This window comes from Notolepis coatsorum (genome assembly GCF_963971535.1).
Source record: "Notolepis coatsorum genome assembly, chromosome: 2".
Lineage (NCBI taxonomy): Eukaryota > Metazoa > Chordata > Actinopteri > Aulopiformes > Paralepididae > Notolepis > Notolepis coatsorum.
Window position 1 is genome coordinate 168241451 of NC_140166.1, and position 26805 is coordinate 168268255.

The 26805-nt window shown below is 42.7% G+C and overlaps 1 protein-coding gene across 1 annotated transcript; it reads left to right on the forward strand.

The window, feature by feature from the left end:
• Window positions 1–21145: 21145 nt before the first annotated feature.
• Window positions 21146–24492, forward strand: barhl2 (BarH-like homeobox 2; the record flags this gene model as incomplete). The annotated part of the gene is made up of 3 exons (XM_084309321.1): window positions 21146–21731; window positions 22875–23100; window positions 24183–24492. 3 exons carry the CDS (start codon window positions 21146–21148, stop codon window positions 24490–24492), a joined length of 1122 nt encoding a protein of 373 aa, XP_084165447.1.
• Between the last annotated feature and the right edge of the window lie 2313 nt (window positions 24493–26805).

The following is a 26805-nucleotide window of genomic DNA, read 5'->3' on the forward strand; positions in this document are numbered from 1 at the left end:
CTGAAGTGAAGTGGGCGGCCTGGTGATATTTAGTAAACCGGCTTCTTTCTTTATTGCTGTATAATGAGGTCAAATGAATCCCCTCATACGCATGCTTAGATGGCTCCCTGCCTCAAATCCTTTCTGACAGCGAGTAAAACAGCCGGCAAACACAACGCCGGCTCCCAGAGACGTGGTTGTGAAAAACCAGTAGAGAGAGAGAGAGAGAGAGAGAGAGAAGAGAGAGAGAGAGAGAGAGAGAGAGAAGAGAGAGAGAGAGAGAGAGAGAGAGAGAGAGAGAGAGAGAGAGAGAGAGAGAGAGAGAGAGAGAGAGAGAGAAAGAGAGAGAGAAATCTGTTTTACAACAGACAATTTCCCTCCTGTCTGGTCGTTAATTAGGCACTTATTACCCTCTGCACAGTATTCCTCATCTGCTCTAAGCCTCTAATGCCACAAACACAGGAGTTTAGATTTAACCGTGAACGCCTGGTTCATTGTAGAGTGAAGCTCTATTATCCTTTGTAAAATAAAAGGAAACATTTTATAAGAAGATATACAGTATATTGACCATTGCCTTCTCATTTATATTTACTTGATTAAAATTAATTAAAGAGTAGTGGTGGTAGTCATAGTGGGTAGTGCATTCATGGTATAATACTCTATTTAAAGCAAAATACACGGTAAAAAAAAAAAAATTATAATAAAAATAAGGGATCAGTGATGTCTTGAATTCATCAGTGGTGTCAAAACGATGTGTTCCCTTTCGCTGCCAAGACCCACCCCCTCCCAATACCCCCAGCCCCCCCCCCTCTCACCCTCAGCTCAATACCCCAGCCCCCCCTCTCGCCCTCAGCCCAATACCCCCTGCTCCCTCGCCCTCAGCCCAATAATACCCCCTGCTCCCCCCCCTCGCCCTCAGCCTCAATACCCCCAGCCCCCCTCGCCCTCAGCCCAATACCCCCTGCTCCTGGGTGGCCACATCACCGTCACCGGCTCAGCGGAGCTGTACGCCCGTTTACGCATATTAGCTTCCGCCGCATCTGCCGCGTTCGCAGCCGTCGTTCCCCTGCACCGCCGCGTGCAGCCAGCGGGGAACACTCAGGGACGGGGCCTTCGCCCGGGCCTTATTAATAAAAACCAGTGAGCGTTTCACTTTCAGGGTCATCGGGAGAGTGCTGCAACATAAATATGTTAGGAGCGGCGCTATCAGCTGGTCAGTTTACTCTGGGTGATCGATGGTAGTCCCAGCACACTCGCCCAACAAACATCTTAAGTGGATGTGGGTTTTTTGCTTAATTGGGAGCTTTGCAGCACAGATTCCGACTTATTTGATGTCGATCATGGAGTCCCTGGGAGCCGCGAGGATTCCTGTAAACTAAATGTGTATGCTGCACGCCGTCTTCATTCAAAGGCTGGTCACAGCTATAACCTGCCTGTTTGACCTGCGTAGTTTTCCATCTCATTCTAAGGGGTTATGTTCTCACATGCACACATGCACACACTCTCACACTCACATGGGTGCACACATGCGCACACGCACACATTCGCACATACTGAGCTCATTTTTAATCCTCACGCTCACTGTGAAGGTAGGAGGAAGTTCCAATTAAAATAAAAATACGCTCTTTTAGCGGTCTCTTAAATTGACAACTGAACAATGATTTTCGAATTGGTATCTGTCAAAGGTCTTGGAAAATCCTCCGTTGATAAGGCCCAACGCATCCAATTAGTAGCAGAGCAGGGCCTCAGCCAGTAATGATTTCCAGGTCCCTTAAGATGTGGCGCCGACACTTATTGCAAATTACTGACAAAGAGCCCTGCTGTATTGATGAGGGGGAACAGCCAGCTCACCATGTTCCCATCAGGTGCACAAGCTCCATGAGGAGAGCCCTGGCTGGTCTGCATGTCTGTCTCTCTCTGTCTGCCTGTCTCTCTCTCTCTCGTTATCTCTCTATCTCTCTCTTTATCTCTCTCTCTCTCTTTGTCTGCCTGTCTCTCTGTATCTTTATCTCTCTCTGTCTGCCTGTCTCTCTCTATCTTTATCTCTCTCTCGCTCTGTCTGCCTGTCTCTCTGTCTCTCTGTCTCTCTCTCTCTCTCTCTCTCTCTCTCTCTCTCTCTCTCTCTCTCTCTCTCTCTCTCTCTCTCTCTCTCTCTCTCTCTCTCTCTCTCTCTCTGTCTGCCTGTCTCTCTTTATCTTTATCTCTCTCTCTGTGTCTGCCTGTCTATCTTTACCTCTATCTCTCTCTGTCTGCCTGTCTCTCTGTATATTTACCTCTCTCTGTTTGCCTGTCTCTCTCTCTATTGAAGGATTTGGGGTGCTTTTTCAATGTATGTGATGTATAGATTGGGGGGAGGTGACCACAGCTAAAACGGTGAGATCGAAATGTGCATGGAAGACAGTGATAGAACGGTGACCAGTGGATTGAATACACTGCCAGCGTGGGTGTTTGTTGACATTCCTTGTAAGAACATCTGAGATAAGAGCGAGTGTCTCCCAGAGCAGGAGGGAGAGAGGTTCATCTTAATGAAACGTGAAATGTGTGTAAAGGTTATTAACGCAGTTGTCATGACAACACGTCGCATGACAACCAGAAGGCGGGGCCGTCGTTGCGACGACGAACATCTATAAGTCGAACGGTGTTTCCGGGTGTAGGGCGGACTAGAATCTGACCAAGAGCGAGTAGGACTGAGATCACACAGAAGACACTCTCTCCTCTCATTGAGAGGGGGGGGGGGAGAAGAATGCCACATCATCATTAGCTTCGGCTAACGCGAGGAGGGTTAGGCTAAAGACCAGGCCTGAACACTATTGGACTGAATAACAAAAGGACGATAGACGAACACACCGAAAGATCATTAGAATAGACTCTTCAAGGACAATACAATCTGTTAACATCTGAGCTGAGGTTTCTGTTTATCAAATAAAACCACGCTTTTCCTTGTAAGGTATTTCACGTTGTCGAAGTGTCGGATTCTTACAGAGGTGGAGAATTATTATGGTTTGCGGATTGTACTGATGGGGAGAGATAAGGATCTTATCAGCCAGTATAGAGACGTCAGGACCATTAAAATGACACAACGCAGAGGAATTGGATGGAGGGCCAAACAGACGAAGACGTGATACTGGCCAGTTTGATCAGGATCTAACAGTGGTGCCGATGACAGCCGGATTTTGCAAGAGATTAAAACAACGGGAACAGTTGGTTGCCGAGAGATAAGAACAACGGAAAAAGACTTTTTCAAGAATGGGGCGACAGTGGACAACAGTCATCGTGTGTGGGAGAATCATGATCGAGCAAGGCCGGTCATGAGGCGGACCAGCGCTGTAGGAGAAACAGCGCTTAGGAGAAAGATGTGAGTTCACTGTGCACACGTGGTTGTTTTGATCTTTTAAGCCAATAAAAACGAACAGATAGTGCATCCGTAAACGTAAACATATTTAGTTTGACACAGAGAGAAAGCCAGCTGTAATAGTGTGTTTGAATAACAGCAGAGCGGCACAGTTTTGTTTTGAAAATCAAAGGTGTTATCTGAAAGGGAACCAACACAGTCATAGATGACGAAAGAAAGCAAAATAGGGCAGAAGGAGCCATAATGAGAGAGATGAGGAGAGGGGGGGGTGCTGAACCAGACTGAAATCTGTTATGGCGGGATTGTTATGACAAGACTGTCGCCTGAGACGGCCCACCTTAAACTGGTCGCTGTGGTCTCAAGATGGCCGGAATTTGTTTTGACGGGAGGAAAGTCGGTCGGGAATTTACCTTAAACTGTGTATTATGTCCGATAAGCAAGAGTTTAGTCCGGGAGAAGCGTCCCCTGATAGGAAAGAGAGGAAAAACAGCTGTGTTTTTAGGCCTTGGAAGGAAGGGCAGCGTTCGTTTGTTTGAGAGAGTAGCCATTATGAGCGAGACAAGATGGCCGCAAAAGGGGCCACGAGGAGGATGATACAAGATGGCCGTGAGCCACGAGGAGATAACAGATAAGAACCAGGAAGTGACACGTCAACTAAAACACCATCGAGGAGGAGTAGGTCGCCACCTAGTGGCGGAGGGGGGGTAGTGCTGGGGAGTTTTCATTACCCATAGGGGAATATTTAGCACAGAGAGTGGATTATTATTATAATAATAATATTAGATATAGAGTTTAATTATACAATGGATTAAATAAGAATTGCACAGAAAGATGGTGCAGTTATTTGAATGGGTTAATTATGGAATAAAGAGGGAGTTTGAATTCCAGTGGGGCCTTCTCACACCTAATAGATAGGCAGGGTCTTCAGAAGACACGTCACCAGAAGAACTGGCGCGCGCTGGGGGTCAAACTGGGATGAAGAGTTGTGCAGAGTGGGTATCGGAAGCTGCAAGTGTCACGCCGGAAGACAACAAACAGGGAACCGCCCTGTAAGATAGATAATAGGTGTGGAGAAGGTGGTAGACTAATAGCAAAACAAGGGAAGTCGAATGTACAGACGACTGCTGGTGTTGTGTTTCTGCTTTCAGCGGGGGAGACACCGACAGCGGTGGAGATGACCAGGAGACAGACTGGAGGAGGAGGAAGCCGCAGGGGCCAGGCACCGCAGCCTGGTACACAGATCATCCACGACGAGAGAGAGGAGACGGCGGCGGTGGAGGAGCAGATGTGGAGAGGACAGCCAGAGACACTGAGCAGTAGCAGACCAGGGGAGACATTTTTGCCTAGGGGACCGCGCCCTGGGAGGGGGACCAGCTCAGGAAAGGAGCCGTCACTGAAAGGGGCCCTTGCCCTAGAAGACGGGACCGGCCCAAGATGGGAGGTGTACTGTAAGAGGGAAGGGAGCGCTCTGATTTGGACGTGGGGTACCTAATAGGGGGGCCGAAGGGTTTAGGTGTGTCGTCTGAGAAGTTGCAATCTGTGTTTTTCTCTGTCTCTCTCTCTCTCTCTCTCTCCTCCCTGACCGTTGTTTATCCTTTCTGGTTTGGGTGTGATGCGGGTAATGGAAAACAAAAGGCAAACAGCAGACGGCGGGGCCCTCATTGTTATGAGTCTATTTTTGTGTATAATTAATTGAAAAACCAAGTAGTCTGTTGATTCTGAAGGTTGATTAAGAATCAAAGGGGGGAATGAAGGATTTGCGGTGCTTTTTCAATGTATGTGATGTATAGATTGGGGGGAGGTGACCACAGCTAAAACGGTGAGATCGAAATGTGCATGGAAGACGGTGATAGAACGGTGACCAGTGGATTGAATACACTGCCAGCGAGGGTGTTTGTTGACATTCCTTGTAAGAACATCTGAGATAAGAGCGAGTGTCTCCCAGAGCAGGAGGGAGAGAGGTTCATCTTAATGAAACGTGAAATGTGTGTAAAGGTTATTAACGCAGTTGTCATGACAACACGTCGCATGACAACCAGAAGGCGGGGTCGTCGTTGCGACGACGAACATCTATAAGTCGAACGGTGTTTCCGGGTGTAGGGCGTACTAGAATCTGACCAAGAGCGAGTAGGACTGAGATCACACAGAAGACACTCTCTCCTCTCATTGAGAGGGGGGGGGGGAGGAAGAATGCCACATCATCATTAGCTTCGGCTAACGCGAGGAGGGTTAGGCTAAAGACCAGGCCTGAACACTATTGGACTGAATAACAAAAGGACGGTAGACGAACACACCGAAAGATCATTAGAATAGACTCTTCAAGGACAATACAATCTGTTAACATCTGAGCTGAGGTTTCTGTTTATCAAATAAAACCACACTTTTCCTTGTAAGGTATTTCACGTGTCGGATTCTTACGGAGGTGGAGAATTATTATGGTTTGCGGATTGTACTAACGGGGCGAGATAAGGATCTTATCAGCCAGTATAGAGACGTCAGGACCATTAAAATGACACAACGCAGAGGAATTGGATGGAGGGCCAAACAGACGAAGACGTGATACTGGCCAGTTTGATCAGGATCTAACACTATCTTTCTTTATCTCTCTGTTTGCCTGTCTCTCTCTCCTTCTTTATATCTGTATATCTCTCTTTATCTCTGTATATCTCTCTCTATCTGTCTGTCTCTCTGTATCTTTACCTCTATCTCTCTCTGTCTGTCTGTCTCTCTGTATCTTTATCTCTGTCTCTCTGTCTGCCTGTCTCTCTGTATCTTTATCTCTATCTCTCTGTCTGTCTGTCTCTCTGTATCTTTATCTCTGTCTATCTCTCTGTCTGTCTGTCTCTCTGTATCTTTATCTCTCTGTCTGCCTGTCTCTCTGTATCTTTATCTCTATCTCTGTCTGCCTGTCTCTCTGTATCTTTATCTCTATCTCTCTGTCTGTCTGTCTCTCTGTATCTTTATCTATATCTCTCTGTCTGTCTGTCTCTCTGTATCTTTACCTCTATCTCTCTCTGTCTGTCTGTCTCTCTGTATCTTTATCTCTATCTCTCTGTCTGTCTGTCTCTCTGTATCTTTACCTCTATCTCTCTCTGTCTGTCTGTCTCTCTGTATCTGTATCTCTGTCTGTCTGCCTGTCTCTCTGTATCTTTATCTCTGTCTGTCTGCCTGTCTGCCTCTCTCTCTGTATCTTTACCTCTATCTCTCTCTGTCTGCCTGTCTCTGTATATGTATCCCTGTCTATCTCTCTGTCTGCTGTCTCTCTGTATCTTTATCTCTATCTCTGTCTGCCTGTCTCTCTGTATTTGTACCTCTATCTCTCTCTGTCTGTCTGTCTCTCTGTATATTTACCTCTATCTCTCTGTCTGCCTGTCTCTCTGTATCTTTATCTCTGTCTCTCTGTCTGCCTGTCTCTCTGTATCTTTACCTCTATCTCTCTGTCTGCCTGTCTCTCTGTATCTCTATCTGTCTGTCTCTCTCTCTGACTGTCTTTCTCTTCCTCTTTTTAAATCTTTCTGTCTGTTTTTCTGTCTGCATTACTGTCCCTCCGTCTATCTGTCTCTCCATCTATCTGTCTCTCTGCCCCTCTGTCAATCTTTCTATCTGCCTCTCCGTCAATCTGTCTATCTGTCTCTCCGTCTATCTGCCTCGCCGTCTATCTGTCTCTCCGTCTATCTGTCTCGCCGTCTATCTGTCTCTCCGTCTATCTGCCTCGCCGTCTATCTGTCTCTCCGTCTATCTGTCTTTCCGTCTATCTGTCTCTCCGTCTATCTGTCTCTCCGTCTATCTGCCTCGCCGTCTATCTGCCTCTCCGTCTATCTGCCTCTCCGTCAATCTGTCTATCTGCCTCTCCGTCAATCTGTCTATCTGTCTCTCTGTCTATCTGCCTCGCCGTCTATCTGTCTCTCCGTCTATCTGTCTCTCCGTCTATCTGCCTCGCCGTCTATCTGTCTCTCTGTCTATCTGTCTCGCCGTCAATCTGTCTCTCCGTCTATCTGTCTCTCTGTCTATCTGTCTCTCTGTCTATCTGTCTCCATCAATCTGTCTATCTGTCTCTCCGTCTATCTGCCTCGCTGTCAATCTGTCTATCTGCCTCTCCGTCTATCTGTCTCTCCGTCTCTCTGTCTATCTGTCTCTCTGTCTATCTGTCTCTCCGTCTATCTGCCTCTCCGTCTATCTGTCTCCCCGTCTATCTGCCTCTCCGTCTATCTGCCCCCCCCTCCTCCACCTCCCACCTTTCTCTTTTATTCCAGCCATAACGTGGCCTTGCTTTGTAGCTCATATATACAGCCCCCCTGCTGACACGGACTCGCACAGAGACCAACAGCCTCTCCTGACACGAGCCCCCAACCCCCTTGGAAAATGCTAATGCTATAACACGAGGGTGGTGTCAGGAGTGGCTCATCAATAATGTCTGCCCGGTTTTTACTGTTTCCCTTCTAATTATAGCCACTGTCTCACAGCGGAGCCTCTCTCCTTTAATTGAGCCGAGGTAGATTTCCTCCTCTGTTATCTGTGGGGCCCTGTTGTTTACAGTCCTTGAAAATGATTGAGAAGATTCTAAACATTCCTGTGGACTCGATTCAGATATGAATATGTTAGCCAGTGCACGGAGAATGAATAAAAACCCAGAGAAGGCTCCCGTCGGTCGGGGGCTGGATTTTTTTTAGTATTGAAGGCCGCACCGTAGCTAGAGGTCATATCATTATTCTCAATGCTGATGCTCCTGGATGCTAGTGCCGTTTGCGTTGTGTTTTGCATGATAACTCCTGTTTACTCTCATAGAGCGAGGCTGATACCAGAGGGACAAATAGCAGCAGTCTTTTAAAAACAGCACTCCACTAACCCACAGCCCTATTCACCTCAATTACCGGAGTTAATGAAGAGATAATCACACTTCACATTTGACATCCACACTGTGTTTGTAACATTATCGGCCAATTGCAAATTTCCTCCGCGGCTGTATTATCCAGAGTCTCTCGGGAGAGCCGCTGAGGGGGCCACGGCAGGAAGAGCTCTCAGGCCATGTCAAGTCCTTGGATAATAGCAGAAGTCTGGGGCTTCAATCCCGCTGTAGGCTGAGAAAGGGAAGGTGTTGTTGACCCTGGTCACCCGAGCCTGCTTCCATTGGGCGAGAGAGGGCCGCTCCATACTCGGTGCTTCAGGGTCAAATGGTTTGTAGTTTGTAGTTTCCTCTAGTTAGATGCTTGTTGCAAATGACTGTTGAGAACTTGGGCAGAATTCAGGCTGATAGCGGAATAGGCACCTTTGGCATTGTGGGATTTGGGGGGGGGGGGTGACTTATAGCTTAAGGAGAGGATTGCGTCTCCCTGTTGTGTATGAGAATAAGAACATGTCGATGCTATGATTAATTTTCCGACAATAGGATAATATCTTCCATTGGTTATTAATAGCACATCTAAAAACGTTAACGTTTTGATGGCTGATCAATGTCTGTACACTATCCGCGCAACGTCGAAATGCCTTCTAAACTCATAGCCCTTCTTCCGCGTTCTATGTTCCTTTAAGATGAGAGAGGCTTTGATTTCTCCCATCTTTGTGTCACAATGACTGGCATGCTATTTGACAGGTGGAGTTAAAACACCAGAGAAAATTGTGGATGAAAATTTGTCAGTCTCAATCTCTTGCCCAGGGCTGTAGACACCAGAGACAAAAGCCCACCGCTTTGTGTCAAATGTTTATCAAAGCACCTGATTAAATTGCAGTGTTCAGAGTAACAGGCCCGATGGAGAAAATAAATATATAAAAGGTAATCCCTATACCTCGGCAAGTAGTCCTCGTATCAGTGTGGGGGAAAACAAAGCGCAGGATACCGGAGGTGGCCGGCTGTAAGGACGGCTGGAATACCATGTGCCCTTTGTTGTCGCGCAAAAGTGGCGCAGGGCCCGAGATCTTTGTTGTTGTTCTCACTTTCTTGTGTCTTTCCGGTCATTCTTTTTTCTCTTTTTATCGCTGGAGGAAATAAACCTGGCCCTCTTTTGCAGAGGGGCTGACTAGCCTCCCCTTTGCCGCGCAAAAGTGGCGCAGGGCCCGAGATCTTTGTTGTTGTTCTCACTTTCTTGTGTCTTTCCGGTCATTCTTTTTTCTCTTTTTATCGCTGGAGGAAATAAACCTGGCCCTCTTTTGCAGAGGGGCTGACTAGCCTCCCCTTTGCCGCTCCTCTCTCTCTCTCTCTCTCTCTCTCTCTCTCTCTCTCTCTCTCTCTCTCTCTCTCTCTCTCTCTCTCTCTCTCTCTCTCTCTCTCTCTCTCTCTCTCTCTCTCTCTCTCTCTCTCTGTTTTGTCTCAAAAGGGCAAGGCTCTCTCCAGCCTGAGCGGTTTGCCCCGCAGTGCCACGCCAGGGGCGATGCTTGCCTCAGCTGCTGCATCAGCGGGGGACCGGGCTAACGTCTCCTGACTGCACTTAGCTGTGTTTCTCTGATACGGTCGTATCACATCAGCTCGGGCACATCTGACATCGCATCCCCCGTCTAACTTTTAGCAGTTTGTTGCCATCTACATTCTTTTATCTTCCCCCTCTTTTTTCTGAGTGATGTTTAGGATTTGTTGCAGTGTTTTGTGGCAGCGCGCGCTGCCACGCGGTTGCGTGTCGGGCCTATTACAAGATCTCTCGGTCTGGCCAGTGTTTTTGCTACAGGAGAGAACTGGCCTCCCCCTCCCCGGTTTTTTTCTCCCTCTCTTCATCCTTACCCCTGCATTTGAATTTCCAGATAATAGGCTTTGACTTCTGGCTGCACGTTTATGGGTCTTTTCATGTTATCAGCTTAGCTCATAGCGTGGAGCTGAAGAACACAGACTCCTAGTGACAGGCCAGCCAGTCAGCAAGGCGAGCCTGTCAGGATCTCTCATACACTAATGATTTCCCTTTAGTCTATTTTCTGTCTCATTGGCCGTTTCCTTCAAAAACAAAATTGCTCATTTAAATTCTCATGCCTGGGGCATTTTGGTCTTCAAATATTGTTGGAAAGTGAAAGGATTAGGCAAAATATGCTTTTTTAAAATGTTAATATATTTTCTGGTTCACTTTCTCCTCTGAGGCCAATTAGGGAGTTTCTGCTGGCTGCATTAATGTCAAACTGACATCCCCGGCTATAATTACACTGTGCTTGAAACCTAACTTTCACTTGTGGGGAGATGAGTGTGCCTTGCAGTGACACAGAGCCTCGCTCTGCCAGCTTTTGATCATTTAATCATTGCTTGCTTTCTTTCACCCCCCCACCCCCCCCCCATTGCTCGCTGGTGATTTCACCTTTATTCTCTCTGTTGCAAAAAGGCAGTGTTGTCTTTCATTATTCTGAGTTGTATTTCGCAGGGTTCATTAGTGACATCATCTCTCTCCACTGCCTGCTCGCGAGGAGCATCGGATGGTCCCTTCAGGTGCAGATTCCGCACCATTGTTTACTCTCTTGATTCACAATTTACATTGTGTTGTTTGTGTCTTGTTTATTTATTTTTTTCAACACGGCACTGCGAGTGAGTGCTGTCAGCCAGGGACCGTCGAGCACCGGGTGAATCGCGTGGCGGCACCACCGTGCCGGGGCCCTGCCAACCCCCCCCCCCCCCTCATGCCGGAGCTCTATGTCAAGACTGGGGAGGCGGTTAATGATGGTTAATGCTTCCTCATGAATATGAATGTGTCCACAAAGTGCCTCTGTGAGAAACAGTGTGGCAGGTTCCACTAGCGATTTGGCCTCCTTTTTCCCAACCCGTCAGTCGCTGTGGAGTCGTTGGACGCAACGTGCCTTTCGAAATGTGCATTCAATAAAACAACAGTCAGACAGATTGACACGGTGCCAAGGTGGTGCTAAATCCAATGGCAGAATGTAGTGTAATAATTACCCTTGATTTGTTATTTGTTAATTATTGATCATGATGAGAATAGATTTTCAGATGGAAATTGGACAATATAATTCAAAAGGTTTTAGTTGGAAGCTGAGTCTTTGGAAATATAAAAGCCCATGCAGGAATAGTTTACGTACTGATGTACAGTAAATTTCAAACTTATATACATTTTCATAATATGCAAGTTGCAGTATAACTTCAATTCTTAGTCCTCCCTCTATTTTCTTTTTGACACACTGTTCTTCAGATCCTTCTCCTTTTTCAAGAGAGTGAGCCATAAATGCTTCACAGCAAATGGAGACGTGAAGCACCGATCGGAGTCCTGTGCCATTACGAGCCCATTTACTCACCACTAATTTGCTGTGTTTGATCAGGTTTTGGCGCGCAGGCCGCTTGTGTTTCGCTACACTCACTGTCCTTAAAGACGACAGAAGCGGCAAAACGTGTCACTTGTGAATAAGACACACCCCCTCTATTTACCCTCACAACAGCTTGTCAGTTGTGCTGCCAGTCAAGATAATGACCCAGGGATTGTTTATTTAATTTATTTTGGATCATCATTTCCCTATACACAGGACAATACCAATCCGTTATACAGTATTATGTGCTCTATCGTGGGCTCTGGTAGGCAGAGGAAGAAGAAGAAGAATCAGTCCACAGTTTGACACAGTGCACATGAGGCTCTTTGGCTGTTCTTAATGTCCATTACCCCCCCCCCCTCCTCCCCTCTCTGTCTCCGTCTCCTTCTCCTCCACCTACCTCACTTCCATCTCCCATCGTCCTTGCCCTAGCTCTGTTTACATTGTTTTAGCCTTTCGCTTGGACCTTCAGGTAATAGGAAATGGCACTGACCCCTCCTGATCCCCCCCGATTACCTTTGTGAAGCGTGAATGTGGATGCGGAATCACACATCAAGGGGGATGACACTTGTAATTATTTTTGCGACGCCATCAGCATCGATCAATCATGCCAGGGTAGGCTGGTGGAGGAATGCCGCTTGCAGCCATGGACGAGGCCAGCAGCGACCCTCCCTGACTGACAGCATAGGTAATTAAGTGATTGTGTGGACCCCTCCGACTGTTATAACAACCTTGTCGGGGCCAGTCTGCGGAAGGAGCACACGCAAATCAATGTGTTCTCCGCTCCTCGAGCCTCTCTGAATGTGTAGCTCAAGCTGAATGTGTGGGGGGGGGGGGCTAACAAAGAGGAAAGGAACAAGGCCCTTCTGTTTTTTGATGGCAGTGACAGCAGCCGTCCTAAAATAATTGTCAAGGCAAACAACAACACAGCAACAAATAGCATTGTTTTACACATGTCGGCAACACAGACTGACACGACAAAATACACTCAGTCACACACAGACGATATATTTTTTAAATATTTATTCTCATATCACATTAAAAGGCATTGTGCGTGTGCTCAGTGCATCTACCCTAGATAAATAAAAGTACAAAAAAGGAAGGTGTGCAAAATGATGCCAGCGTGTAGGTCTTCCTCCTGTTACATTATCTTTTCCATTTTGTGGCGTAGATTAAATCCATCCTGCATTTCAAATTAAACTTGAATGTCACTTTTTTTTGTATTACAGAATAAAACTAATGAGATTTTTTTTTTAAATGACTGCTGTTATGAAATAATATAGTACAATATTGCCATCTTGAAAGGAACCGTTGTAAATGTCACATTGCTCCTCTGCAACATTTTATTCCAAAGCTATGATGATATGATTGTGCTTTGTTTTATAATTTCACTCACACAAACTTAACATTTTAACGTTTCTCCATCTTGCTCAGTTGAGAGGATGTTCCCAGAGACAAAGCAATTTGTCCGGCGTGTACTCTGATCACCAGTGCACTTGTAGAGTAATTGGTGTGAATGTCTGCAACTGTCAGCCCTGACAATATCTGTTGTGCTGACTTAATAACAGCTAAATACACAATTCCTCTTTTCATTTAACAGCAAGAGTTAGCAATGCATACTGTAAAATAAATGTATAAATAGATAGAGGAAATGTAAATAACAATATTGAATCAATGTAATTTCATAGGCTATGATTTACAGTAGGTTATGACTTATAATAGTCTTTCAATAGGCTATGACTTACAATAGTCTTTCAGTAGGTTATGACTTTCAGTAGGTTATGACTTACAGTAGGTAATGACTTTCAGTAGGTTATGACTTACAGTAGGTTATGACTTACAGTAGGTAATGACTTACAGTAGTCTTTCAGTAGGTTATGACTTACAGTAGGTTATGACTTACAGTAGGTTATGACTTACAGTAGGTTAGGGCTGTCCGCGACTAAGGATTTGGATGGTCGACTATGATTGGCCAAAATTTGCTGTTAGTCGACTAAAAAAAAAGTATAATATTATTATTATTATTTTAATTTTTTTATCATTACATTTGGGCTGTGGGGGGTGCTTAATGTCTGAAGGAGTCGACTGAAGGCTTCTTGTCCTCTGCAAAAGCATGCAATTGGTCCACTGATGAATACATCTTGACATTTGTCTAGTCTGTGTGTTCATTAGATGGGTGAAATCCTCTTTCAGTGCCTCTGTGCCTGTTTTCGTAGGCAGTTAGCCTCTGGTATGCGTGCCATTAGCGTTAGCCACGTTTCTAGGCCTCTTTTCTTTTGGAAAGAATGATAAAAAAATAAAAATAAAAAAAATTATAAATTATTATTATTATTATTTTTTTGTATTCGACTAAGAGGTTGGCAGTCGACTACGGCTCCTTTCGACCGATTAGACTAGTAGTCTAATCGACTAATAGGGGTCAGCCCTACAGTAGGTTATGACTTACAGTAGGTTATGACTTTCAGTAGGTTATGACTTACAGTAGGTTATGACTTACAGTAGGTAATGACTTACAGTAGTCTTTCAGTAGGTTATGACTTACAGTATGTTATGACTTACAGTAGGTAATGACTTACGGTATGTTATGACTTACAGTAGTCTTTCAGTAGGTTATGACTTACAGTAGGTTATGACTTACAATAGTATTTCAGTAGGTTATGACTTACAGTAGGTTATGACTTACAATATGTTATGACTTTCAGTAGGTTATGACTTACAGTAGGTTATGACTTACAGTAGGTCATGACTTACAGTAGGTAATGACTTACAGTATGTTATGACTTACAGTAGGCTATGACTTACAGTAGTCTTTCAGTAGGTAATGACTTACAGTAGTCTTTCAGTAGGTTATGACTTACAATAGTCTTTCAGTAGGTTATGACTTACAGTAGGTAATGACTTACAATAGTCTTTCAGTAGGTTATGACTTACATTAGTCTTTCAGTAGGTTATGACTTACAGTAGGTTATGACTTACAATAGTCTTTCAGTAGGTTATGACTTTCAGTAGGTTATGACTTACAGTAGGTTATGACTTACAATAGTCTTTCAGTAGGATATGACTTTCAGTAGGTTATGACTTACAGTAGGTTATGACTTACAGTAGGTTATGACTTACAATAGTCTTTCAGTAGGTTATGACTTACAGTAGGCTATGACTTACAATAGTCTTTCAGTAGGTTATGACTTACAGTAGGTTATGCCTTACAGTAGGTTATGACTTACAATAGGTTATGACTTACAGTAGGTTATGACTTACAGTAGGCTATGACTTACAGTATGTTATGACTTACAATAGGTTATGACTTACAGTAGGTTATGACTTACAATAGGTTATGACTTACAGTAGGTTATGACTTACAGTAGGCTATGACTTACAGTATGTTATGACTTACAATAGGTTATGACTTACAGTAGGTTATGACTTACAATAGGTTATGACTTACAGTAGGTTATGACTTTCAGTAGGTTATGACTTACAATAGTATTTTTTTTTTTTTTTTTTTTATATTTTTGCACAAATCTTTTCAATATTCACAAGACATCTTTCCACAGCATAATATGCAACATCCAAGATTTGTCTTTTTCTTTTTCGTAACATCATACAAAACATACAAAAGACTCATACAAACACATTAACAACTGACATGGAAATTAAAAAAGCACTTACAAACAAAAAACATTACTATACATTGTGCATATATATCCCTGATGCACATATGTTACATGTAGACCGATCTACCTGCGAGCAGATATGTGCTGCATCTTCTATCGGGATGCCATCTTTCTCCATAGTGCATGTGAGAGGATGCGTCTCAAATATATGTAGGTGTGCGTGATACAATAGTCTTTCTATGACTTAACATATATATCTGCTACGTCAATGAACACAACATATAACACAAATAATAACCAGTCAGTCAAACTAGTTTAAATGGATGAATGACGTCGCTTCCTTCACGAGTTGCCCTGTCTGTTGTGAGAAGTTCCTAGTGATCATCATCAAGAGCTCGACATTTCTACAAAGCTCACTAACTGGCTCAATTATATTATTACAGAGTACATTTTCTCAGTTCTTGCAACAGCCATTTTCAAGTCGAATGCAACTGGCTGCAGTCAATTGGATGAGAAATTAAAGCTGCATAAAAGTGTAGTTCAGCAGGACTTGAGTTAAGAGTTAGCCCTAAAACGTTTGTATTATAGGGTGGTCAGGTGGCGTAGCGGAGATTGCGCTCGTCACCAATGCAGGAGACGCTGGGTTCAAGCCCAGCTTTCTGCGTTGCCACCAGCTTGGCTGGTCGTCCATACTAATACAATTGGCAGTATTAGTGGGTGGGGAAGCTGGCGGGTGGGAATCTGGCGTTGTGGACAGCGACGCCTACAGGTCAGGTCTCTGCGCTTGCTCAGCGGGGCAGGACTTGGTGGAGATAGCTGCCCTCCCACGCGTTACACTTCACCAATAAGAGCCCTCGCTGCCAAGTGAAAAGACGTCACTGGCTGTCGGCGCACGTCTTGGAGGAAGCGTGCGATCGACTCGGGACGCCCTGTACCGACTTGTAGGAGAACATGTATACAGCAGCCAGGTAGGGGAGGGGGGGGAATTGGCACAACGACTAATTGGGACGGGGAGAAAATCAGAGAAAAATCTGAAACAAAAAAATAAATAAAAAAAATACGACTGTATTATCTGCATTTCCAGGACCTGTATGAGCCAACAACACGTGGTCTCAGTGGAAAGATAACTTTTTATCCTATTGACTCACTGCCCTTGTCAGGTTGGACATCATTGGAGCTCTAATCGACTATCCACCAGTTACCCATTTCCATCTGTTCTCACCTGGACATACATTATGCACCCTGAGGTCACCTTGATCTCTAGAAATGTGCTCGAAAAATATTCTAACTGGAATATTTCAAGAAGTGATTTTTCTTTTTCTTGAGACCTAAGATGCAGAAATCAATAGTGAATGCTTTACTCAGTTCACACTTCAGAGCTGTTCTCATCATGCACAGTGGCACTAAAATAGCTTTGCTTAAGGCTGGAGGACAAGTGTCCTGAACATTTCCATTCTCTCTAAAATTTAAAAAAAAGTTTAGCTGAACCTACGGGGTAAACATATCTGTCCTGTCATTAATGATATGTGACAGACACATTGTGATTATTACATACAAGCTTGCATGAAACCTCCACGTCTTGTAAATCTTTTGGTATACCCAAAATGTATGAATAGTTTAAATATTGGCAATCATAGTTAATTACAGGCAATTACCTGGCAAAAAAAGGTTGGGAAGGTTATTTTCTAAGTGTAACCCTTTAGGCTATATAGTCTGCACATTGTAATCAGCAATCCATTTGGATTTCATGACATAATCTAATTACTTTCAGTTACTTTTGGACTGTAGCTTGCTTTGCATCCAAAATATAGAATATTTCGTTATGTGGGTGACCCCCCCCCCTCCAATTCACCAGACCATGATTGAACCAAGCTTGGGCTCAAGGTACTTTTTATCATACGTAATTGTTCAAAATAACATCCATTCCTCAACAGGCTGTATTCAGAGTTTGGCTTCCCAGAATTCCTAGAAGCACCCCTGTTGAAACTCTTTGCTTACAGTATAGCTTCAACCAGGCACGTGCACACATAGAGCCCAAGGGGTGCTTGAGCACCTGCCCTTTTGAGTCTCATAAAAAAGTGCCATTTAATAAAATAAAATAAAAAATAAAATAAATGCATTTATATTAAACAATACAGAATATACAGCACTTCTTGGGGTCTGTAGGGTAAGCACTTATTCCCTCCCCCCTGAACATTTATGGAGATGTATGGACATTTTAAGTCAGTGATAAAAGTGTATTTCAAGGATAAGTGAGCTCCTGCACTGATTATTATAGTTCAATATTTGATCACCAACACCCCCCAAAAAGCATAAAAATGTCCTATAGTACTGATCCAGCCAGGGCGTGGTAACATTTTAATATGTTAATTTGACTATAGTTGCATTATAATTCTGTTAGGAACTATAAGGCTATTTTCATTATTATTTTATCCAAAGTCTTTGGAGCACATAGGAGGCCATTTTAAAGTTATAATTATTTAATAGTGACTCCTCTAGCAGTGTTTTCAAGACAGGGTATCAGTAATACAGGATATTGTATAAGTCTGCCCAGGTTGTTTTCTGCCTCAGTGGCTATACCCACATGCAGGTCAATAGGCTAGGCAGGTGATACTCGCATTCTAATTCTCATGAGTCCGGTCGAAAATGTATGTAGAGGACATGAGTTTTTAATAGTTTCTCTCGGGTGGCCAGCTGCAGTAGGCATCAAGGCTGCCCTGAAAAGGGCTTCTCTTCACACAAAACGGTGCACAGTATTTGTTTTGGCCTGTGTTTCCAGGCTGATTGACATGACTAAGTGTGGTCGCCAGTGGTGGAGTGACAGCTTTTACGCAAAGCCGCCAGAGAATCAATAATGGTGCCAAACACCATTACACTGTCCGATCATCGACTATCAGCTGGGGCTAATAAGATGATACCCTAACTGGTAGCATTCAATTTGTTCCCGCGGCGCCTTAAACGTAATAAAGCGATTGATTGGTTTCTGGACTGTTCCAGTTGATGAACAGGCTGATTTCCTCTCGACAAATTGACTGACATGTTTAACCGTATAGCTTTGATCTCTCGCGAGACTATCCACGGTATGGATAGAAATAATAAATTAAGATATACGGGATCAGGCCTAAAGCATGTATATGAATTGTTCGATATCCATGTCTGTGTTTGTTTCTAAAAGTAGAACGAAATGGGCCCAGTATAGGGCTAAACACCGATTGCATTGCCCCGTTGAAAAGAGGTGTCGTTTTGCTTTGTCGCCGCCTTGCGATGGTATTTTGCCCATGTCTCAAAACAGAGAGCTGCATGGTGTGTAGAGACTAGAGAGAGAGAGAGAGAGAGAGAGAGAGAGAGAGAGAGAGAGAGAGAGAGAGAGAGAGAGAGAGAGAGAGAGAGAGAGAGAGAGAGAGAGAGAGAGAGAGAGAGAGAGAGAGAGAGAGAGAGAGAGAGAGAGAGAGAGAGAGAGAGAGAGAGAGAGAGAGTTAAAGAGAGTAATTTGCAGATCGGTCTTATTCGGCCTGTAAACAATCCGTTTTTCCAAAGACCATTTACAATGGGGCTCATAGACAAGATAACCTTGTAATGTTTTATTTAATTTAATATTTGATTAGGCTATTATTCTCATTTTAATTATGCTCACCGGTAATAGCTACTATGTAGCAAAAAAAGACTGATCTACTTGAAGTTTACTATGCTATTGGTCAGGCTAATAAAGATAGCAAGATATGTTGTCAATGAATGTTAAACATATAATAATGTGACTATACTTTATACATTCCGGGCAGCATATAGATGGACTCTATACCTCTGGCCTGGTGGACGCTTATCCTTGAGAGTTTATTCGGTATTCTGAATAATAGGCCTGTTTTAAAACCCTAACGCACAGACTTTTCATGAATGAAATCAATCATCATTCAAATTAAATGCAACTATATTTTTCGTTAATGCGTTCAAAGACCTTCGTTAATATTCATGTTTCTGTGATGGTATATATAGGCTTAAATCATGTTACACATAGTATTACAGTTTCGCATGCAGTACTTACAATAAAATCAATGATGAGAGAGCGAGGACCAAGAAAATAACACATCCTTTTCCACCCTTTCCTGCTGCTAAGTAATTTAACACGTGAATCAATCAATGAACAATTAAATCAAGGACAAACCTATATGACGAGTCCCACGTGCCGACGTGTTTTTTCAACAGAGCCCCATAAACTTGATCTGTTTCACTGGTGGTGCGGCTTACTGTACAACAACCACCACCACCACCATAATCAGATTCATCATCATCATCGTCAACTTCCTGAAAAAAATAATTGAAAGTGCGAAATGAAATAATACGCATGCACGGTTGTTTATCTTCATCCCGAAACTCGCGAAAATCTTGTCTTCGTCAATAAGGACAGCCGTCTGAAATAGGGCACATTTGCACCAAAACGTGGAGGACCAATTGCAGTCGCCTTTATATAGACATGGCATTCACTGAACAGACTACAGGATATACAGTAGCCCAGACAGTAAGGCGAGTTAGGGACACACTCCATATTAGCCGCATCGTATATATATCCATTCCCAATCCACGCTTTCTAAAAAAAAAAAAAAAAAAAGTGCTGAAATGATAATACCTTTGAACGCTCATTAGCACCTCATAATTACTTTACTAATTAGGATGACATGTTAACACGACGCGATATCATGACAGACACCACACCACTCCTCCCATATCGGCTATAGCCCATGCTCAGAATACATCCATACATACTTAATAACGCCATTACTTGTTTTTTCCAGTGGAGATACAGTGTGATTCAGAATTCACATGCAAATTTAATAAAAATAAAAAAATACAGGTCTTATTCATTATGACACCAAAACAAACAAACAAATATTTTTTTAAATATATCTTTAACTTGCCTCAAACTATATTAGTCACAGCTTATAGTTTTTAATGAACAAGATAGGAACAATACCACGGATATATTTACTGGATGCAGCCCTGTTAAACTATACTAAATAATATGAATGAATGAATGAATTAATTAATTAATCAATCAATCAATTAATTAATTAATTAATTAATTACCACCCACCCACCCTTCCAAAAAAAAGAGGAAAAAATAAGAATGTTTCATAATTTAGCCTACCATATTGCTGGTACTGCCTATAGCCACGGTTGAATATGCCATTCGGTAAGACTTTACCAAACCATTCTTGATTTAAAGAATGATCACCTTAAATGTCTTGCCATTTCTCTCAGTTATACACCGCCTATAAACTCTCAAGCGCCTCTCAATAGTAACACTATTATAATAATACAAAAAAATATATATTTCTAATGGAAGTTTATGTCGATGCCATGGCCTTATTAAAGCACACGCATGTTTCAAAAGAGCTACTAGAATTCAGTGATGGGTAAAGCTTGAAATTGTCTAACAACTCCCTGATTGGAGAAGTGCTGCAGTCGTCACGTCGCGGCCAATCACAGAGGGGGAGAGAGGGAGAGGACGCTGGCGCGTGTTATGATAAAGGAGAAAATATTAATTCCCCCTCGCGCCGTGGGCCGTGACGTCAGTGTAGGAAGTCATCGTACGGCAACACTAGAACGATTACAAGCAAAGGGGAGCGTGGTGTCGAGGAGTTAGCCCTAAAAAATCTCTCCATACGCCTCAACTTTTAACACAAAGTTCAATATCCAAAACAAAAGGACGTGGACTATACACCGACCCACTGCTTTTTTTCCACTGGTTTTCACTGAATGTAACAACATCTTGGACCACAGGCTATATGAGCTGTTTGTTAACGTGGATTTCGTTTTATTTACCCCCTCAACTGTTTTATTGACAGTTCGTTTTCATTTTAATTTTTTTTTGACGTGTCGCATTTTTCTTCTCAGATTGTTATTCGGTTTAGAATTCACAGGCGGGGAGAGGAGAAGACGAGCATCTCAATGTTTGTTATGAAGACTCAATCATTCCCTTCTTAATATGGACGGATCCAGTGGGTCGAATTTCGGAATAGACACTATTTTATCAAGCGCCACGAATAATCCTGGTGGTAACCCCGCGCTGATGAACGGAGGAGACTTCCGTCTCGGCGACAGCAGCAGGACCGCGGATTTCAGGAGCCAAGCCACCCCGTCGCCATCATGCTCGGAGATAGACACCGTGGGGACCGGCCCCTCGTCCCCGGTCTCCGTCACGCTGGAGCCCGCATGCGAGCCGCATCTGGTCCATGCAGACAGCCTTCAGCATCACCACCACCACCATCACCACAACAACCAGCAGCAGCAGCAGGGTTTGCCGCTGTCGCCTCAGCAGCAGCAGCCGCTCGGAGGGGCCGGCTCATGCGCCCCCAGGACCGCGACCTCCTCATTCCTAATCAAAGACATTCTGGGCGACAGCAAGCCACTGGCGGCGTGCGCGCCTTACAGCACGATCTCCTCCTCCTCGCCCCATCACCACACACCGAAACCAGAGAGTGCCACGGCTCCGGACGGGTTCAGGCCCAAGCTGGAACAAGATGAGAACAGGAGCAAAAGAGATGACATTCAAAGTGAAATGAAATGCAATGGTAAGTGCATCTCTGTTGTTATTATTATTCATAATATTGTTATTATTATTATTATTATTATTATTATTATTATTATTATTATTATTATTATCATTATCATTATTATTATTATTATTATTATTATTATTATTATTATTATTATTATTATTATTATTATTATTATTATTATTATAGCACAGAAATAATACAGATCAAGCTACTGCAAAATTAGAACTATAGTGCAAAGTAGCCTTTTAACAATAAATAACTATTGTCTTAACGTGCAGTTTGTGTTGATTTTATTTAGTAGGTTATGTACAAAATGTAGCTTATTGTAGCCTCATGCTGAGGACAACACAAATAATAATAGAAAATAGCCTATATTATGACTATAATATTCAATGTTGTTATTATTTAGAACAATTAGAATATAATACGTATTATTATTTAGAATAATAACAATATGCTAAGCCTATTTTAATTGTCACAATTCGTTGTCTTATCGAGATTCTGTTGCCGTTTATTAGCATAATAGAGCTGAAAACAGATGTAAGCCTGGCGATTTTCTCCGTGCGCGGGCCTCCCTAGTGGGTCAATTAGAGAGATTATTGTTCTTCCTGGAGGGGGGATCATGGCGCGCTGGAAAACAGCTACAAATAGAGATGGATTGACATATCGATTTTTCGTTTTCGGGAGAAAAAAATGGAAGGAAAAAAAACTTTAGGTGACAAATACAGTCCACATTTCTATTATTGCCCTTAAAGATTTATTTTGCTGCCACACGTTCCTCAGCCCACCTTTCTCAGCAAGTTTATTTCAAGAAATTGAAAGTTTGGCCTTGAATTAATTGGAGCTAATAGGTCTGCATCCCTAACTATTTGAATTCATTTGAAAGACATTTTCTGTGCTCAGTTAGGCCTCGTCATTGTTTGCATTTTGTACTTCACTTTGTACTTTAGTTTGTATATTTTGTATAGTGTTTAGTCTTTACTCTTTTTACTTTTAACTGTAAGCACAAATCTCAGGGGGGCTCAAACTGAACCAAGCATCACTGTACTGTGAATTGTATGTGACAAATAAAACAAAACCTGAAACTTGAACTCAAGACCGTTACTTTTAAAGGCGACACAAACTATAATACATGTATTTTTTTTTGTCTTTCAGGAACAAAAGAGGAAAGCGACCGGGAGATCTCCAGCAGCAGAGACAGCCCACAGACGCGCACGAAGAAGCCTCGCAAAGCACGGACGGCCTTCTCCGACCACCAGCTCAACCAGCTCGAGAGGAGCTTCGAGCGGCAGAAATACCTCAGCGTGCAGGACCGCATGGACCTGGCCGCCGCGCTCAACCTGACGGACACGCAGGTCAAAACCTGGTACCAAAACAGACGGTATGGACACAAAAACAACCCACAAATCACCAACATATCGTTAGAATGGTACAACTGCAAAGAGTATAGGAGAATTACGTTTTCAGTCCGTTATATATAAAGTGTCTGCAATGCATTAAGTAGCATCATTCCGTCTTTATTCATTCATAAAAAAAATCAACATCATTAGAATGGTAACTGAAAAGAGAGGTTTAGAGACCATTTCTTTTTTTTAACAAATGCTTAATTATATAGGTTACATTCTCCGCTATACTCTTTTCAGTTATACCATTCTAACGATATAGATTTCCCGCTATCGTTGTTTTGAGATATATTTTTTTAACCAAATGCTTAATTGGCTACATTCTCCTATAATCTCCTATCTTTTCAATTGTACCATTCTAACGATATATGTTGATTTTTTCTCTCAGCTATATCGTTGTTTTGAGACCATTATTATTTATATTTGGTTACCAAAATGCTAAAGGCTAAAAGCATTATGGGAATATAGGCCAAGACCTGGGACAGTGATTTGGATAAGGTCATTTCAAAGTATAATTAGAACATTAGCAATAGCCTATACTCCGATTTTACATGAAAGGTCCAGCTTTTTAGTTTACAATAAAAAACGCTATGCTATATGTGATTGTAATGTCCTAACATGCATCATTTGCCTCACTTTTAAAAAGTATCCCATTACGTTTAACAAGCAAAATATGCCCACTTTGTTATTATGCTAAAGTTGACTTTGAGCATGCAGCGTACTCGAAATAAGCGGTTTAAATGAATAGGAAATTGTGGAGCCTAGGCTATATATTTGTATTTGTTTTTATAATATTGTGCACTCATGGTTTAAAATGCATGCAGGGAGAGATAAGCATGCCTACAGCGAGATGAGTCTAGATTAGGCTAACCTTTTTATAAAGGGCTCAAACGATATATTTTCTTGATATTCATCTCTTTGCCCAATCAAAGCTTATAACCTAAAACCGTGCTTCCCAATAATTAGTCCTCACCAATTAAGAAGGGCGATTGGGGAATTTGCGTATATAGCCCGAACTGATTAAATAATTGATCTGTTGTATATTTTGATCTGATTTCAGAACGAAGTGGAAGAGACAGACTGCGGTCGGATTAGAGCTACTGGCTGAAGCCGGAAATTACTCCGCCTTACAAAGAATGTTCCCGTCGCCATATTTCTACCACCCGAGCCTGCTCGGCACCATGGACAGCACCACTGCAGCCGCGGCGGCCGCGGCCATGTACAGCAGTATGTACCGGACTCCTTCAGCGCCACATCCTCTCCAGAGACCCCTTGTCCCGCGAGTACTCATCCATGGCCTTGGGCCGGGGGGACAACCGGCGTTAAATCCTCTGGGTAACCCCATGATGGGCACGCCGCATCCGCGATAATAAAAAATGAAAATGAAAAGACGCTGATCAGAAAACAGCTTGAGAACACATGTGATGTGAGTAACTGCGTTGAACCGCCGGGCAGGACTTTTGAAAAGACACTAAAAGACATTTGACAGAAGGACAGGAGGGTATTTAATATAGGCCTATATAGGGACGCCGCGGCCCTCACATAAAGAACTATAGCTACGTCAAGGCCGTGACAGAGAAAGGACTGTTCATGTCTGATTGTCTGTTTGTTTGTCTTTTGTACAAATACTTATAGCAAATAAACTTATAAAGTTTATTAGATGGAGTCGAACGGAATGAATAAAGAAGGAATGATACTACTAAATGCATTTCAGACACTTTATATTGGAAACTGACTGAAAACTTAATTTTTTATTGAAACATTTCAGAGAAGAGTTATATGTTTAATGAAATGCAAAATATAGCCTATATGCCTAACAGAAGCTTTCTGAAAGCAGCTCCTGCTTGAACCACAGTTTATATTCGTGGATTTAGGCCTGTTCCTGAACAATTAGACATCGATTTCCCTCTATACTTAAACGTTTGTTGTTAAACACTTTTGTCCGTTTATAATACTATTAGTATTGTTCTTTTTGTAATTTTACTCAATCTGCCCCTGAGTAAGCTATACGTCCATTTGCTAAAACTGGACCGACTTGATGGCGAGATGATTTGATGAGTGGAGATGCTGGGATGGATGCAGGGTATATATATTGTGAACGTGGCCTTGGCTCAGCAGCTGTTCTCTCCCTTCCGACAGACAATAAGCCGTCATTTCTCAGCGTGAGCGATCTGGGGGTTGAATGAAAAATAGCTGAAGGAAAAAAATCTCTCGAGATAATCTGTCCATTCTCGATAACCGACAGCTGTCAATATGAACTTGGAAGATGACGTTTGGGGAAATATCTGAGCATTTCTTTTAATTTTATTTTTTTATACAGCGGATGGATACACTTGTATATGTATTCTTCGCGTCTTGGTTTGAGAGTCCACATTTACTGAACCAAATAACACGAGTCTATTGGCGATAGTTGCTTATACATTTTCTAAAGGCTCGTGTTCTTACTTTTGGATATGTTGGATACGTGTGTTGCGGTATATATAGACCTAAATGAATATAAACGAATATACATTCATATAAACTGGGATTAATATAAATCAAATTAAAATACCTTCTTTTTTATCAATAAGCACATACCCTGGAGAATATGGAACTTAATGTGAATTGACTCTACAATGCAAACGCCTCGGGGCGCATTTGTTTGGGTTTCTTAATTCGTGAACCATTCCCATGGCCTCGGTCTGTGAAAATGACAAGTTCACGCCAGCAAAGTGACATCAAAGAATGTAAGTTCAGTAATAACTCCAATTTTATTGTGATTCAGAAAGCATTTTCCCATTCACGTTAAACGCGTTATAAATTAACATTTTCTACAGTTTTTTAGTAGTATACTATTGATTGACAACGCAACAATTTCAATATGAACTATGGAGTTTTTAAAAACTGTATTTAATGGCTCCACGATTAACCTCGTTTAAACAAAACTAGGCCATGTATGTACCCAGTACCCACACACACACGCACACAAATGCACGCGCGCGCATACACACGCACACACACACACACGCACACACACACACACACACACACACACACACACACACACACACACACACACACACACACACACACACACTACATCTATTAAAGTTAGTATAGTGCTGACACAATGGCCAAAATCACATCGCTGAGCGGTATATAGTTTAGCCAAATAGTCCCAAACATTTAAGCATTTAAAGAGATAAATATTGTGAGCCCTCGTTTAATACAAACCTTTCACATTTAGTGGTCTACAACTTGCAGGCTTCCCACAGTTTTCCAATAGGCTAAGCTATACACGTTTTGAAACATTTCATTCTATCTGCAAAGGGCTCTCTTGCTCCCGCATGTTTGCAAACATGGAGAACAAACAGTGCAGTCACCACCACCAACTGATACACGTGCACTGTGTAGTTTTGAGAGATGATTGTTTGCATTTGCAGAGCCTGTTACTATAATGTAATTCGCATAGTCTATCTCATTTGACCATACATTTTCAGAATAATAATTTCGAAACACATATAGTTTGTAATGTATATTTTCACATATCATTTACACTACAGTATCCCCCAAAACGACATACGGCCCCTTTAACTTGTTGTAATGTACTCAACATAAGTCACTGTGACCTTAACTCTCAATCAAAACAAATATCTCCACCTCTATACTTTAACCTTTTATGGCGGGGCTATAGCTTTTTGTTT